Source organism: Apus apus, chromosome 1, assembly GCF_020740795.1.
Source record: "Apus apus isolate bApuApu2 chromosome 1, bApuApu2.pri.cur, whole genome shotgun sequence".
NCBI lineage: Eukaryota > Metazoa > Chordata > Aves > Apodiformes > Apodidae > Apus > Apus apus.
Genome location: NC_067282.1, coordinates 131,423,153 through 131,441,216, shown reverse-complemented (window position 1 = coordinate 131,441,216; position 18,064 = coordinate 131,423,153). Strand labels below are relative to the sequence as shown.

Sequence of the window (18,064 nt, the reverse complement as noted above, 5' to 3'; positions counted from 1 at the left end):
GAAAGCCTCTCTATAAATCAAACTTTAGTTTGCATGAGGGACAGATGTCTGTCTTAGCCAGGAGTCAGTGCAGAGCAAATACACGCTCACAGGAGAGAAACACCAAGGCTGTCTATATGACAGCAAGGTTTATTGCCTGAGGGGGGCACAGGCAGACCCACCAGAAGTGGCATGAGGACACTGGCAGTGTTGAGAGTTAATAAGACAAGTGGTGAGGTTTCTCCATTAAGTTTATCATCTCCCTTTGCATCAAGTTCCTTGTTGCACTAGCACATGCCAAAGAGGCTCTTTTTAAGTCACACACCAGACAGCAGCTCCTGTTTAACAAATAAATGCAGACAAGGAACTTGCTGCAAAGAACAGAAAAAAGTACACTGCATGCCCACCTGGAAAAATGGAACCAAACAGACCAATTGAGATGGTCTCCAGCCACTATTTTTTGGAGAAAGTTAATGATGAAGCAGTGGCTGACCTAGAAAATACTCACTCATTAATAGTAGCTACTACTAGGTAGCAAATGCATCATTTCCAAGAAAGGCAATAATGGAGATAATTGCTCATTGTGCCCTACTTCAAACACGAGACAACTTAGTTGAAAAAAATCATTAAAAATTTGGATTATAAAGAAACACCACCTAGCTGACAAAGGTGTGTCAGGCAGAACGACTCAGTAAAGCTAAACAAAATGGACCGTTGATCTGGTCTGTTTTGCAACTCATTAGTGGCCCAGTTACCCTGAGCTAGTTAGTGCTGCAGCAGTCACGCACACATACACCACTTCATTTTTTTAAAGGCAAAGCAAAGCATCAGAACCATTAGCTGTACCCCTGGCTCTATTCAGCATGCTGAGAAACACAACTATGGAAGTATAACTAAGGTTTCCCCTAGTTGCTACAAAACCCAACCAGCTGACTCGCAGAGAGGCAGAAAAAGGAACCTTTCAGGAGCAGAGGTCCTCTACAACTTCCATGGTCCTGCCCATATGAATGCCACATGCTAGGGTTTCAGAGAAGCTCATGGCATTGTCTTATTCCCTGTCAACAGTGCTACTACTGTTGGCTCATTTCTCCTCACATCTAATGAGATTAGGCTTCAGCTAGCTTAGGAAAAGCCATTTGTTGGGATATTAGACTAAGGACTGCATTTAGATGGCTTAAATCACAAGTCCCCAGCTGTAGCAAGTTCCCTGTCTTGATTAACGCAAATGATCTCCAGCGATCTTCGCAGGCCCTCTGGTCTTCAGCACCAGAACCAAGCCTGAATCGGGTCACGTGCCATTCCTTGCTCAAAGCTTAATTTCTTCCTGCTCCCCAAAGCATCTCTGCACCTTGTATTTGTTGTGTGAAGATTCTGTTCCTCTCTCTGATCATCTCCAAACATGCCTTGCACCTCTTTGCTTTAAGTTGTACTTTCTCTGAGTCACTGACCAATTCTATCTTTTCAGGATTAGTACTAATCTTAGTAACAGTTCCTCAGTTGAAAACAAGTCACTCCATTCTCTTATAGTTCTTGGGCTCTATCTGATTAAAAATATAGCATGTGCACACTTTACAGGAGAGGACCTCTCTTGTCTGCCCCAGAGGCCCCACACCAACCAGCTGTGGCCCCCACACCTCCAAGTAAATGGCCATTAAGGAGTGTTTATTGTGTTCTGATGCCCCCCACACGGCCATTTCCCAAAGTGTTTGAGCTCTGGGCACACCAGTGTCACCTGGGCCTGCCTCCAGGAGAAGTGTTCTTTGACAGACAGAGCTGCAGAAGTTGTATCACAAGATGTGTGCGAGACATAGAGTGCAATACCAGCAAACCATGAACTGTAAAGACCCAAAGTTTCAGAGGGGAATTTATTGTATGGGAGCATATCCAAGATCTTTTGTCAACCATTCATGAGAATAATAAAAAATATAAGCTTTTTAAATGACAAAAAAATATAGTTACATATAATACAGATTTTCATCTTGCATTGAAGCAGAGCAGTAATAAAATGCTCACTCATTTTTTTCACAGTTAGTTTGCATTGCTAGGTTAAAGCATCAGCAACTCAAACCTTCCAGTCAGAACCCCTAGTTAGTAGTTTCACGGGGTGATCATGAGGGTGAACGTTCTCTGCGTTCTCATACCCTTTACAAATAGAGCAGGCATACCTGATCCATCTCAGAACTACTCAAATGTTCAGGGGTACCAGCTATGCTTGAAACCAGGCATCCTTGCTGCAACTGAAAGATTTTTGTATCAGAACATGCTTTTAGGCCCAATTCAGAAACACATCTATGGAATACTCAAGAACGTGCTTAAATCTCAGCTGGTTCAGAGGGCGCTGAGTTAATCCTTTGTGACCATCTCTGCTTGTTCTGCCCCTCACAAGCACTGCACAGGGCTGTGGAGCACTAACTAGTATTTGATCACGTGTAAGACCACAAAGGATTTGAACATTCTTCAGCACTCCATTTACTTGAGACCTCAATGCATTTGCTGCATGCATACATTTATGTATATAATACACACACCCACAACCCTTCCCCGCAGTATTATTGCAAGAATTCTTTGCTGGTATAACAGTTTATATACCAAGTTTTACTTACTTAGTTTTCTATAAACATAGAAAAAAAACATCTGAAGAGAGCTAGAACAGCTTTCAATCAGTCACTATATTGGCATTGAAAGCTTTATTTTGAAAACTTTAAGCAGCAATACTGAATAAATAGACAGAATGATTGTTTTGTCATCTCCATACAACCGATGGCCTTCATCCAAAACATTAAAATACTGTAGCAAATAGAATAAACATGCATGTTTCCATGTTCTTAAAAAAAAAAAAAGTGTAATATAAAAGTAACACTTCGACACTTATTTTAATACAGTACAGACCATTAGAGACTATTTTCTGGAAAAAATATCTGAATACAGTTTTGTTATTTACACGGATCATTAAGGCCCAATTCACTCAAGTTAATGCACATCAGGAATTTATATGCTTCAAGATAACTCACTAAAAATTACAAGCTCAGTTTTTTTGCTTGTAATCATATAATCCCAGTTCACTAAAATAATGCAGTATTCTTCATGCTAAAAACAAGGCAATTGTTGCCCCAACAGGAGATTTTTCTTTCACTACAAGATCTTTTCTCTCTTACCTCACAATGAAAGCACTTTTGCATAATGCTAATGCTAGTGGTAGTTCTCTTCTTCAAGAACTTACTTCAAACTTACTAGGGTTTGGAAAAGCAAGTAATCTCAAAGCTAACATACCATTTCCAGAAGCAATTCAGGCACTTGGGAACCTAAGTCCCACTGAAAGATAACAGAAGGCAGGTTCCTAGCTGACTTTTCAGAGTGGGGCTTGGGTTTCTCTGTTGCTCAGGCATACCAAATGTTTATCTTAGCCTTAACCTACTGGCTTTTCAAATGGTCAAACCCCCCCTCCCCACCTCTTTTCCCCTAACAACATAGCATCACCAGCAAAAATAAACTGCATACTCAGGGATGAGAGAGGTAACACAGTTAATTTCCATTAGTAATAAATTACAGAAGTTCTCCATATAAATTCCCTGTGCACTGGAAAATAGTGCTTTTGTATTCAACTATTTAACACAAGCAAAAAAACCCCATTTTTACCATGCTGGCCAGTAAATAATATGGCACTTGTTAAAATTCATATGTGTAGCTTCCATTCTGCTAATGCCCCATAAGGAGGTTTGAAACACTTCTGAAAATGAATTTTTCTACATTGGTAAAGAAAGAGTGAGGTTCTGCAGTTGATCAGAAGCAAAATTCTTAACGCCGTAAGGTGAGGAATTTTTGTAACTGTAATACATTGTTCAATTCACATTTAATGCAAGGGCATGCCATTTCTTTTTGGTTTATTTACAGAGAGGGTGAAAATGCTACAGAACTTTAGCCTGGGTGTAATTCAGTAAGCAAGAGAAGTAGAGTGGGGGCAGGGGAATCTGTCAGTCTCACAAATGACAGGTTTGGCTAACAAAGCCTCTCCTTTAAAACAACTGAGGCTGAAGCTGTAAATGTTCTCCAGATCACCTTGGCATATGCTAAAGCCCTGACAAGGAGGGTCCACTCGGTGGTGATGCAATGGCTTTGAATCAGCTCCAGGCTGGCCCTTGTCAAACAGCTGCTGTAATCAGCAGGTGCTATTTTTTCATTTAAATGGCAATTTCCTTCCTTGATTCTATGACAAAGCCATAACTCAAACTCTCCAAAGCTGCTCTTTCTCTTCCTTTTAATCCTCTTTCTCATCCCTCCATCTTGAAGAATAACCTGGCAGAGAAGGAGAGTAGTTTTTATGGTGCAAGAGCCCAATTCAGCTCAAACGGACACCTGTGGGAGATGGACCAGTCACAAGTATGACAAAAACATCAGGTGGGTAAGGATGCTGATCTGCCCTAAAAAAACTTCATCCCGGTACAAGACTGAAACTGCAACAGGCTTTTCCTTGTGTTTCTCTCCACCCCTATGCAGCATAATTTGGGCCAGACTTTGCAAGGTGCTGAGTGCCTCAGTTCTCTGACTTCAAGAGATGCTGAAGATGCAAGAGATCCACTGGAGAGGGCCATGTTATTTCTGTAAATTGAACCCAGAATGTAAGGCATATATGCTCAAGTACCTTGGACAGATATTGTCCCCAAATTATGTATATTTTACATTTTTTTAATATATATACACACACACATTCTTTTTTTTTTTAATACGAAGTTATGGGCACAGTAAACATGAGCACAGAATTGTGATAAACAAACAGTAAAATCTGTGAGCACTGCAAAGATTCCTCAGGTAGGAGCATCTCCTTTTCCAGTTTGCTCACAAGGAAGAAAAAAAGAAAAAAAAACAAACAAAAAAGACCTGATAAGTTAAGAAGTAAAAATTCAGAATCCATTTGGGAAGATCCTTTATATATTCACAGCCTTATCTGTTGCTGTTAGTCTAAATGCAGCAGCATTTTTAGAATATATGATGCCAGTAATAAGTGGAAAGGGAAAAAATTGCATTAAACACTCAAGAGTCCTTCATCATCTATTATATCTTGTAAAACTTCCATTTGCCAGGAAACTACTTTTTTAAAAAAAGGAAACTTAAATTAACATTTGTTTGCACATCAGTAAATCAACACAAGAGGATGCTAGGAGTTAAGAATTCCTAAGTATTTTCTATGGCAAAAAGCTTTCCTATCAGTGGTAAAATCCTGACCCTACCAAAGACATCAGGAGTTCTGTCTTTTTGTCAGTGACTGAAGTCCAGGTGTGCAATACTGCAGTGAAAGCACGGTCATGTCAAGGGGATCTCAAAGGTCGGGATGATGGTAGGAGTTGATGTTAGAACAGGAAAACAAAATGCAACTGGGTCAGGTCCATCCCTGCTCTAACTCATCCATGAGGCCAGCCTCCTAATGTTTATAAAGTGTCTCACTGTTGCCAGTCACTTTCTCTACAAACTTGGTGTCCACTTTTAGACATCTAATCCCAAGGCCTGTAGACAACCTGCTACTGGGTAATGTCTTTATGCATGGAAGCCATTTTTTCTAATCCTTCTTACTTAGCTTTAGTGTGACATCAAGATATGATAATGTTCTCTTTTAATATTTTTTGTAAAAAAATTACTACCAAGTGTGTAAATTTCCTGTTTGTAAGCTTTATATTCCGGAAGTGACTGAGCAGCAATACATCTTTTGAAGCAGCTAAAGATCTACCATTTAACAATGGGGACCCGGAATGAAATCCTGGCCCCACTCAAGTCAGTAGAAGCTCTGATGTTGACTTCATGGGACTCTGCCAGGTTTCTTCCCTCCACAAAACTTGAGCAAATTCTGGAAGATGATGCTCATTTGTTTTGTGGTTTTTTTTTTTCCCTCCTCCAACAACAAGATTTACTGCAAAACAAGAACACTGTAATGGCTAGTGGAAAAAAATAAAGTAAAAAGTCACACACAGTGAAAGCCTCCTGCTCTCTTTTGGTAAAGATATATGAAGACAACTTCTTATATTGTTCTTTTCTCAAAAGGCATATACAATGTGGCAAAATATTTCAAATATACATTCTATATAATAAAATATCATCTAACTAGTGCATCCTCACTCATATGCTGGCAATATTTTTACCAAGCCAAGGTTTATATTCCATAGATCTTTTGAACACTAGGTGCTTTCATTCAAGGCAGATTCAACAGCAAGTAAGTCCCACAAGCTCACTTTTCAAGCCTTAAAAGGTAGCAATGGATGGAACATGACATATTATGACCCACAACAGAGATTAACAAAGTCAGTGGTGAGAAGCCATTTTAATGGTTCAGCAGTTCACAGAACTCTGCACTGCAAGTTGTTGTACTTGATCAACTGGCGGGTGGTTGTACACGCAAATTAAAGCCACCTTGTCAGACAGACATACAGCCATACGTGACTATTAACAAGTTAAAAATAACAACATAAAAGGTCAACATTCACACGCCCACTGATTAAAGGGAATAAATTAAACTTCAGATAAGTTGCATACATGGTTTCCTTCACCCTCAGTCTTTTATTTATTCCTATACATGGAACAATACTTTCCCAAACACTTCTGAAATGGCAAAACCAAAGAAAGGTTTTTGCACTCTTAGCTGTGTTGACAGCAAGTTCATCCTTGCCAATTATGAATTGAGACAGTTCCTCTGTCTCTTTAGCATCAGTGCACAGGGTATGGCTCTGAGTGGTGTGTTGGAGGAAGAAGAAAAAATAATATGGTGGCTTAACAAAAAAAAAAACAACAAACCTTCTTCCATTCATTATTGGCAGAATAAACCAAAAGTGTATCTTGTCCAGGGTACCTTGCTAGGTCCTCTCCAGAGGAGGTATGTGCTGTCATACATAAATGCCCTCCGGGTTAAAACCAGATGACAGGGGGTTCTGTAGAATCCGAAGGTTACTCGGGAGTTGCCTTGATGAGCCAGGGCGCTTCAGAGACCCAGACTGAAATGTTGGCTCTGCACAAGATAAAAGGGCAGTTAGAAGAGTCACCATCAAGGATGATGTCTGTAGAACACCCCTCTCCTTCCTGGTTACTAAGTAGGTACACTCCTAAGCGCAGTACAGAAAAACTAATATGTCATACAACACAAAATACAAGTGCCTGAGCAGGAAGTGATGAGATCTGAGGTGCACACCTACTAATTTCAAAACAGATATACCTACCTACTGTAACTACCCTCCCACGAGGAACATGCCCAGGGATACATGCACTACGTTTATTCAGTCATGTGCAGAAAAGGGCTTGTACCTATACGTAACTCAAAGCTTCAGCTTCCTGCCCACTTAAAAGAGGAAATTCATAGAAGCGCTGACATTTAAGGCCTGGTTGTCTTCTCACCATTACCCTCCCAACACCCCTTGGTTAGAAAGTTTTCTGAGCAGAGGGACAGAACCAGCTAAGGAGAATGCTGAGAGAAACAGAACCCTGGCAAGCAGGGTCCTGGGTAAAGCACACCTCAGCAGAGGCTGAGCCACAGTGAAGCAGTTTCTGCTTGTGCCACAGTTGTGACATACATTCAAAGTGCTCCCATGTTTCTGCCTAGGAAATTCTGAATTCAGATGTGGGCATGAGCAGAATGCACTGATCTCACTAGGGGCAAAGTCAATTTGCACATGCCGTAACAGCCATCTGTGCAGGACTTCTGGATGGCTGGCAGCCCAGCTGGATTAATTCCTATTCCCATGCGGCTGCTGTCTGGGATTTCTTGAGATCCAGACACACTCCTTTTTCTACTTTGACCAAACATCTCCTCAGAAGAGGAAGAACCCAGATGAACAATAATGTCAGACATGCAATCACGTTGCATCCCAGCTTACATGCCTGCAGCACTTCAAAGCTACCAGCCTGATGAGTTACTGATGGGACAAACACATGCCCAAGCACAGTGGAAGAGAAGTTAGCTACATTTATAGCTCTTCATTTATAGTTTGCTAAACCCCTGGAATGGAAATATTTGACACTGTGCTTTCTTAGTATTTTGCTCACTTCTTTGCTAAGAGAGCATTCACTTGCTGTACAAGTGCTAGCATTAATGCAGCAGGTAAACACATTGCCATCCCCTTCTGCCCACCAAATGCATTCTGAGCACTGCACCTCTCTCCAGCTCCACATGTGGGGCCTCCACCTCAACAGGGTCTGCTGGCAGCACTGTGACCTTTGTTCCTGTTTGCTGGATGAACTGTTGGAGATTGACCTGTCGCAGCTCCTTTGTCAGTTGCTCCAGCTCTTGTTCCCTGTCCTGTGAGGAAAGAGAAAACATCTGCTGAGCAGCAGCAGGCATGAAGTGGCATTTCAAGACTCAGCTGGGCAACTAATGCTCCTCCTTTTGATGAGAAAACCTCTGATTTTTAAGTTCAAATGTAAATGTAAGAGCTGAAAGCTATTTTACTCTCGTAATTAAGAGAACAAATCAACGCTATTAGTTGTTATTATTACTGGTCTGTTTATATTGCTTCTTAGATGACTAGCAGATGCTTCTCGTGTCACCTGAGAAAAATTTTGGCACAACAGGTGTGAGCAAATAAAGGTAATAGTGAGCAACTGAAAAAATACATCGTCTGGGCAGTCTGGCACCAAATCTTAGCTCTGTTAGAAGTGTCCAGCATGACTTGGACACCTCATTTAGTTCTTCTGTTTCTAAAATGAGAATAATTCCCTTCTTTTGGTGTTTTTTGCTTTTTCTATTTAGAGGGTAAATTTTTACGGACAGAACTCTCTCACTCTGCAACTGTACTGTGTTTCGTAGAATGAGACCAAATCCTGGCTTGTTCACCCTGCCTTGACAAGCACAGAAGATGATAATTTAGGGTCTGCCTCAAGGCTCTGTAATTCTAACATGATCTATAAAAGCTTCAGCTCTGATAGATGATGACGCTCTTAGACTACAATTATTCCATCCTCACTCTTCCCCCTGCTCTGGATTGAGCTTCATTAGCAGACAGCTGCATGTGGTGCTCTTCCACAGCCAGGATGGGCTTCACCCACTTGGCCACACAGATGCCAGGCAACACGTTTGCGGCCATTTCCATGCAGTGCATACAGCTACATCTTCATTTTGGCAAGAGATGGAGGTCAAGTCAACCATCCTTTCCCTATTTTGTGTAAGCAGAATTATACATCAACTCACACAAAGATTGGGGAAGAAGAGTATTGTGGATCTGTTCTAGAAACAGTCCCCAACAGCACAGCCCTGATTCATTTTAAACATGCAGTGAGGTCACAGTTGAGGCTGAATTCAACAGTTAGTAAGAAAATTAACACAAATGATCTGATGTCTAAATTAGGACCTTTTATAATGTCAATCGCTTTTTCAGGGATTAGTGTTTGACCTGATGCATATCATGTGGTTGGTCTTGGCTTCCTGTGCTTGACTTGTGTTCCCATTCATTGGCTATGAGCTTTCAGAGAAAATAGACTGAGAAATGGAAACCAGGCCACCTCCAAATTCTAAGACAATTCTACAGTAAAATTCTATTTCTTTTAGGCCTGTTGGACTCTACAAGGGAGACACTTGGGACACAGAAGCTCTCAACTGTCTTAATACAATGTTAATTCTAGAGCTCTGTGTTTTATGAGATTGTAACAAAGTTGCTACTGAATGCAATTAAGTCTTTTTTTAAAAATCCCAAAAGACTGAAACCCATAGGTTAGCAGAACTATAATCAATAACTTGCTCCTGACATTTCTCAACATTCACAGGAATTAAGGTAAAAAAGCAAACTATCACCCCAAATCTTACTGGTTTAAGCTCTTAGTACCTGAGTGTGAAACTTTCGTGAGAACTACCCGATGAAGGGTAGGATTTTGTTTTTTTGTTTTAGGGGGTTTTTGTAGTTAAAATCTTCCTTGAGAAACAGGGAGAGCAGAGGGCTGCACCGGATCCTTAAATGAACATAGTCATCTACTGCTGGAAAGGAGTATTATTGAGATGGCTAGAGAAAAGGAATGAAAGATGTTACTAAAAAGCACCACCTACTTGTTCTTACCACTTTAAATCTAGTGAACCAACGTTTTCTTTCCTTCTTTACCAAAAAATCTATAAAAACACTCAACTTTTCTATTTTCAAACTAGCAGTTCTATGAATACTAATTTTTAACCTCCAGTGTGAAAAAAAAAATAAAAAAAAAAAATTTAAAAATCCATTTTGTCTCTCCAAAACTGTATAATACAGCTGAGTTTATTTTCTCCTGGACTTCCAGATTAATGCAACTTTAGGTTTGGAACAAGCTTGGAAGATCTGAATTTAAAAGGAACTTTCCTGAGGAAATGAAATCCTAGCCTATGAAAAAAACCAAAGCATGAAAGACTTTGAACTCAATCATAGCCTCTATGAGTGGTGCTGAGGATGAGTGATAATACCTACAAAGGATTTGATGCTTTCAGTTAGTGCAGTGTGTGTTTCAGTTAGTGTAGTGTGCCTGAAAACTTAGCATAGATAAATATGACCAAAACTGCTTACAGTTTTGATCCATTTTGCTTTGGATGAAAAGATTATTTTTACCCCTCCTCATTTAGTAAAAACAGCTTACATTGACATGGCTCTAGGAGTTCAGGGGTAAGGATGCAAAATCCCTTTACATATTCACAGCAGATTTACCTTACTATAACTGCACTATTGTGGAACACAGACTGTGAATCCCAGGAATACAGCAAGAATCACAATCCAGACTGATGTGTGATGCCTCAGTCCTATCTTACATGGCACATTAACATCCCAGGAGCCACAATCTTTGGTTCACCTCATTCAGCTAGAAGCTGGTTTTCCATTTATGTTTACTCTTTTGTGCTCTATCACGTTCCAAGTGATATAATTAATTTCAACAAGGAACCAGCGACTGGATTTTCTTTTAACATGTGCCACAAATGTATGAGGTGTACAGAAAATAAAACCCTGAACACCAGTCAGATAGGAAAAGGAAGGGAGATGCTTTTCTTTAAAACAAAAGCCCTGTAAGCTAACAGGTTTTTAAACTTTTCATCCATCTATGCAGGTGCTGCTTTTGGACTGTTCTTGTTAATTAATCTATTTTGCTGCCAAACAAACCTGGCAAGAATCAGAAGTTTAGCTTCATAAAAGGCTGTGATGGTGAAAATTTCCCTGAAAAATTAACTACACAAAGGGGTTTGAAGACTAATACTTTTGAAGAGGTTTGAAGTCTAATACTTTTCAAGGTGTTAGGCCAAGACACTATATTCCTGTTTAGCACCCACCAGTACAACAAAAGGTAATGTGGTACTCAACACTCAACCTGCAGGCCACCCATGCCTTCTCAATGACCAGGAATACATCCACCAATGTGGATGTTTTGTTTTCTTTTTTTTTTTTTGGTGTTTTGTTTTGTTTCAGATGTTTTGAATGCAAGTTGTCTGCTGTTAAATAAAAAAAAACAAACCCCAAAACTAAAATGTAATTTGAAAATGAAAGCACCACTTTCTTCCTTTTACTACCCATATACACTGTGGCAACTTTCTCACGTTTTCTTTCACGGGCTCCATATCTGTGTAAGAGAAAATGGTGACATTCAGGTCTTTGACTTTTCTTTGCTACAGATAAAAAGGATGTTCTTACCTGTAACCGTTTGGTGGCTTGGCCCAAAGACCTTTCTACAGCTTTAATGCCGTTTTCCAATCTCAGGCTCTGCTGGCCCTGAATATCAATTTCACCCTTCACCTTCTCGATCTTTTCCTTGACCTCTTCTTCGTTCACTTGGGACTCCTGAACTTCCCGCTGCAACTTCTCTGCTTCAAGGCCACTTTCCATGTTGTGGATCTGAGACACATAGTCCTTCAGCTTGCTCTCACACTCCAGGATCCTCTGCCTCATCTCCTGCAGCTGCTCCTTCAGCTGCTTCTCGTTCTCCTGTTCGATCTGCAGCTCGTTTTCCCAGAACTCTTCCTCTTCAATCTCCACTTCGTTCCTTTTGATCTTCTGCTCTAGCTTGAGGATTTCCTCCTCCAGGCTGGCGTTGTACTTCTGCTCCCAGAAGCGGATCTCGGCCTCGTTGGACTCGAGCTGTTTCTCCATGCACTGAAGTTTCTCCGTCTGGAGATGGATCAGCTTCTTCAACTCATCCGCTGTCGTCTTACAGTTGTTGAGCACCTTTTGCTTGAACTCGGACTCCTTGCTCTTCCCAAAGATGTCCATTAACCCCTTGGCCCCCCCGGTGAAGGTGAGGGATTTCCTTTTCGGCTCCCTCCTCTTCATGGCCTTGTCGCCGGGAGGCCTCAGCTTGGCCAGGGGAGGTAAGCTTTGCCGGTACAGAGTCCTCTCCGGGATGCGAGCCACGCTGTCCGAAGTCGGCCTCTCGCTCAGCGAGGGCCCGGTGCGGCGCAGGATGAGCTGCACGTCGCTGGCGTACTGTCCCCACTTGTTCAGCGACACGATGGGGTTCTCGTGCGGCGCCAGGTGCCGCTCGGTGTCCCGCCATTTCTCGATCAGCGTGTAGCGCCCGGTGCGCCCTGCAAGGCAAGCGCGGCGTCAGGCGGGCCGCCCGCAGGGGGCGCTGCCGGACAGCGGCTGCCGCCCGGCGGGGACACAGCGCCGCGCCCCGCCGGCTGCGGGGCGTGCGGGCTCTGCGGGGCTCTGTCTGGGCGGGGGTCTGCCGGGGGGGGGGTGCGGGGCTCTGTCTGTGCGGGGGTCTGCCGGGGGGGGTGCGGGGCTCTGTCTGTGCGGGGGTCTGCCGGGGGGGGGTGCGGGGCTCTGTCTGTGCGGGGGTCTGCCGGGGGGGGTGCGGGGCTCTGTCTGTGCGGGGGTCTGCCGGGGGGGGTGCGGGCTCTGCGGGGGCTCTGTCTGTGCGGGGGTCTGCCAGGGGGGGTGCGGGCTCTGCGGGGGCTCTGTCTGTGAGAGGCTCTGCGGGTGGGGGGTGTCTGTCTGTGCAGGGGTCTGTCTGTGCGGGGTGGGGGTGCGGGGCTCTGCCGGGGGGGTCTGTCTGTGCGGGGCTCTGCCGGGGGGTCTGTCTGTGCGGAGCTCTCTCTGTGCGGGGGTCTGCCGGAGGGGGGGTGCGGGCTCTGCGGGGGGTCTGTCTGTGCGGGGCGGGGTTGCGGAGCTCTGTCAGGAGGGTATGTCTGTGCGGGGCTGCAGGCGCTGCTGCAAGGACAGATGAGACTGCCCCGGCCGGAGCAGCGCGCTGCTCTGCATCGTCAACCCAGAGGTGCCTGCACTGCCCTCTCGCAGGCGGAGCAGCCTCCGACCGCCCGTCAATGCTCCTTCACTCGCTGAGGGAGCACAGCGTCTGCACGGTGTTTCATTCGACTGCAAAGGACCTCAGGAAAACCCTCTCCGCACAGAGCAGTGACCGCACAAGCAAGTGAAACCGCACCGCTCCGGCCGGGGCTTCTTTCCTGTCTGAAATCATGGAAGTTAAAAGCAAGTGACGCGGCGAATCTGGCATCTAGCAAAACCTGCATCAAATATGCATGTCCAGAGGAAGAAAACGAGAACAGAAAGAGCTCCAGTGTTCATACAGCCACATTAAAACAAAACAAAACAAAAAAACCTGGGAGACAGTGTGTTTGCTTTTAAACGGTATCATCAATCTGAGAGACAACTTAACGACTGGCTGAGCCGCAGTTCACCACCCGGTGCCCGCCGGTCAGTCCAGACACCAGGAAAGGGGCGCGGGGCCACCGCCGCACTACACCAGCTCACAAACCTCCCCGGAGCCCAATAGGGACGCGAGCAGCAGAGGCTGCCCAAACCTCGGGCTCCCCGCACGGACTCCTCATCCGTAGCAGCAGCTCCCGAGCTCCCCGGGGCTGCACTGCCTTCAGGAAGCGGCTCGGATCCCACAAGAACTGTCGGGATGCTTTCTGACCTCTGGATTGCCAGCCAGCTGCACAACTAATGCAGGATGGATTACTTTTAGGGCAGGGAGGGAAGTACAACTTCAGTCTATACAACTTCTTTTGTGCTGCTACCAAACATACTTCAATTCAACGTAGCAGTCTTTTTCCTCTGAGTCCCCGTATAGGATGCTACACAAAAACGCAGCATTTGAGGTTTTCCACTAATTTTTTTTTCTAAGCTCTCTTACTTGTCAGAGACACAGCATTTTCCAAATGCAGAAGAGCTTCCCGTATCATGAGAGTCACTTCACTTGAAAGCCACAACACTGTTCATAAGAAGATGTGAAAGACCAACTGCTTTTAAAGCATGTGATCCTGACAGATTTCTGAACAGCTCCACAATTGCCATTAACCTTAAAAACATCATTAGCTACTCTAATGCATTACATATATCCATTTCCATGATAGATCATCATTCAAATGAAGATTTACTTCAGCACGTAAATACCTAAAATACCTGTCACATATGCAGCTATGGAGTGGGGGAGTGGGAATAAAGGTAGTTATCAGTCGTAACCCCTTTGATGCATTTTCTTTCCTTTCACCACCTGCCCAACCACTGCACTATTTCCAAAAGAACAAAAACATCCTAATCTCAGGCTGGAGATCTGCCTACAGCCTCCAACCACAACACTCACACAGAATCCCCACCTCAGATTTGTAGGAAACAAGCTCCACTGTGGTCATTAACACACTATTTGGGCCCCTAAAATCTACTATTGTCAGCCTTACAAAGAGCTCCCCCAGATAGAGTTACTCTGTTAAAAAAGGTTCCTCTGATCTCACTTTCTCACAATTAGCTCACAATGCAAAGAATAACAACAACAACAATCAGCTGCAGGCACTGCCTGGAAAACAGGCTGCTTTGGCTCATGGGTTAAACTGGTGGTAGTTAGTGGGCCAAACAAGAGACCAAAATGTCCATGTTTGCTTCCAAGTTCGAAGTGAGAGCTGGAAGATTTGACTGCCAGAAGTCAGCAAAACAAGGCAAGCAGCATGGGAACAGCAGTCCATCTCTCCAAATGCCTAACAAATAAATTACTTAAGGTAAGCGTTGGGGGGGAAAAAGGAAAAAAGAAAAAAATCTATCTGCATACCAAGATGCAAGGCCAGCAGTCTCATAAACAGATTTCAAGTTTATTCCAATAAAGTACTTCAAAAACAAGTTTACTACACCAAGAGACAAAGTCAGAGATTTTTGCCAACCCACAATATTGTTCATTGATCCATGAAGATTTATAGTTTGTAGTAGGCATTGGTATTATTATTATAGGAAAAGTAAACCTAGTGCTGTTTGTCATAGCATACTAACAATAAAATCCTGGAGAAGAAAAATGAGGTAAAAACATACCGCAGAACCCAGGATAAAGGTTGCACTTTACCACTCTATTTTGCTAATCTTAAAAGCTTTCAGCTTCTCACCATGATAATGCTACTCATGTTCTTGTTATATCAGAAACTGCCAAGTTCAAAGAAGTCCTGAAATCGTAAACAAGAGTATGTACCACTAGGGAAGTGATCAGCATGTAATTTCTATTCACTTTACTATTAAATGCACTACTTAAAAGAAATGTTAACAAGAGGGGGGAAAAAAAAAAAAAAGAAAAAGGGGGAGTGGAATAAAGCTAACAATCTCGACCAAAAGTGAATTAAGGAATTAAGCAAGGTGCTTGCCAAGAACTATTTCCATCTTAGCTTAGGGGTCCAAATCAACATGCAGCCCTAAATAATGAACTCGGCACTCAAAATCCACATAAAAGAAAGTGTTTTGTAGAAATAATACACAGTTCAACAACCACACCTGGAGCTCAGTACCAGTCTGAAACAAAGCTGTCCTCATCACCTACATTTACTGTATTCAGCCTATGTGTGATGCAGATTAACAATACCTGGACAACCACAACTGTGATGTTTACTTGCATTAGAAGGGATTAATTCACAAATGAAAGGCTGAGGGAGTTAATTCAAAATTAAAGACAGAATATTTCAGAACACAGGTGTCCTTGTAACAAACTGCTGGTTTTGATGTGCTACCATTGACAACAAGAAAGCAGGTTGCTTGGGTTGTTGACAAAGAACAGTTCAACACCTGCATGCTGCTTCTTGTCTTTTATGTTGTCCATAGCTTTCTGAAATAGAAATTGTTTGTGCTTATACAGCACCTGGGAGAACTGAGTCCTACTTCATTCGTGCAAACCTTATAATTTTAAAAATTAGTTACTGTTGTATTCATGCAATGTGCCACATGTCAGCAATGTATGGCATTCATTAAACCATGGTGGGTTTTTTCTCAGCTGCATACAGAACACATTGAATCTCATGCAGATTTATGAAATACGTCCATGTAAACTCAGGTGAGAAGTTAAAGCAGTCAATGTAGTTAATGCACTGATGTTCACTACAGCTTGTCAGTAGGTCCCTTACAACTTCTGAAATCAAATTTTTCTTTAAGATCATGTACAACTAGAATGCATTAGACCAGTTTTGGGTTTATTTAATACTCTATCAAAGTCTTGTACTAATGACAATGGTAAAGAAAACAATCCAGACAGCCCCAAACAAGCACCAGCAGTGCTGTGCTCTCTGGTTCCCTCTTCAGAAAACAGCCATTCAGGAGACAGAACAAGCCCAGAGCCTCTACACACCATTGACAGGCCAGCTCCTCCTCATGAATACTGTGCTGACCCACTGACTATACAGTGGTCCCCCATATGGACCATATTATAATATTACCAATTCAAAATGATCATCAGTAGTTTTTATCTGTTTTGCAAGACAGTGAACGAGAAGATACACCAGAAGGAGGTATGTATTTACATCTACAAAGCACACTGCATCTGCACAAAGGGCCAGGGGCACAGTTAACACCTGCAGCTACCTAAGCAGACAAAACTTAACCACAGGTTCTATTAGAACAGCAACATCTTCAGCAAAATAGTTTATTTTAAAAGAGAGAAAGAGATTAAAAAAAAATAAATAGATAAACTCCAGAAAGCTGATGTTCTGATAGCCTGCAACTAGCTATCACAAGCAGCTTGAACCTTACTCTACTGTGACTTAATCAACAAGACATTAAAGAGCTACCTGCAGCCAGTACCCTGCATCAGCCACTGCTCAGCTCTGCAGCCCAACACCAGGCTCTGGATCTGACTGCCCATGTCATGGTGCCCAACCAATACAGTCTTAGTTCGGGATTGATGTAATTTGGTAATTTAAACACAAATTCCATTACAATGAATGGTGATTAAACTAATGAAATACAGAAGCATGGTAATTGAACTTTTTTTTTTTTTTAATCTCAAGAGGTGGACTTTTAAATTACATTCCACGAGGGCAGTAGGATCCATATAACTATTAATCACTTTAAGCCTCTCTATATGCTTTAATATTTGCAGCTGACACAGTAGACATGAGTGACTATACCTTCTGCCAAAAATAAAAATGAAACTGAAGGAAAGCAGCAGTAACAGTGCTTCTCATGAAACACTTTTGGCAGGCCTGTGTCTTGAGAAGACATCGAGACTGTTTTTCTGGACAGATATGATGAATCCCTTTTCTCCCTCCCAAAACTGCATCATCTTCTACATGCAAAGCATTTTAGGGACAGGCACTACATTTTTTTGTATGCAGGTGGCATGATGCACCACGTAAAAAGTATCTGTGCCTCATCTTTCCAGTCAGGCTACAAAACTGTATTTCAAGCACCAAATAAGACCCAGCTTTTCATTAAGTGTCTCCTATGCTTCACAGCCAGGACGTGCAGCAGTGAGTCAGTGCTAGCAGGTGAGTCACTGCTGGGGACTCATTTCTGGAAAAGGTGGCTAGATGAGGAGTCTTAGACATGGGGGCACCTCTCCTTCCCTAGGGATGAGGCTAGGGTGGGCAAGAGCAGCCCTTTGTCACTAGAGGTCACGCAGTCTTGCTCCCAGTTTCTCCTCTGTCCCCAGAACTGACAGGATGCACTTGGTGCCAGGAAAGTTGCCTAGCAGGCACACTCTAGCTCCCATTTTTGCCAGGGATTCCACTACCTCTGCTGCTGCACAGCAGCTGTGCCAAAGACCTTCCCTGAAAGGTGGCACTCTGGAGAGAGTCTGAAAACAGAAAAAGCAACACTGGAACAGGTTGCCCAGAGAGGTGGCAGAAGCCCCATCCCTGAAAATATTCAGGGTCAGGTTGGACAGGACTGTGACCTAGCTGAAGATGTCC

General features: G+C 43.1%; 1 protein-coding gene across 1 annotated transcript in view; it reads right to left on the bottom strand.

Annotated features, from left to right (window-relative positions):
• Positions 1-2,651: 2,651 nt before the first annotated feature.
• Positions 2,652-18,064, bottom strand: part of RASSF8 (Ras association domain family member 8) — a 96,491-nt gene continuing 81,078 nt past the window's right edge. Inside the window, exons 4-6 of the mRNA XM_051631071.1 lie at positions 11,583-12,472; positions 8,107-8,251; positions 2,652-6,967 (exon numbers count right to left, since the gene is read on the bottom strand). Of these exons, the coding sequence (XP_051487031.1) occupies positions 6,846-6,967; positions 8,107-8,251; positions 11,583-12,472 (1,157 nt within the window). The 3' untranslated portion in view covers positions 2,652-6,845. The remainder of the gene's footprint in view (positions 6,968-8,106; positions 8,252-11,582; positions 12,473-18,064) is intronic.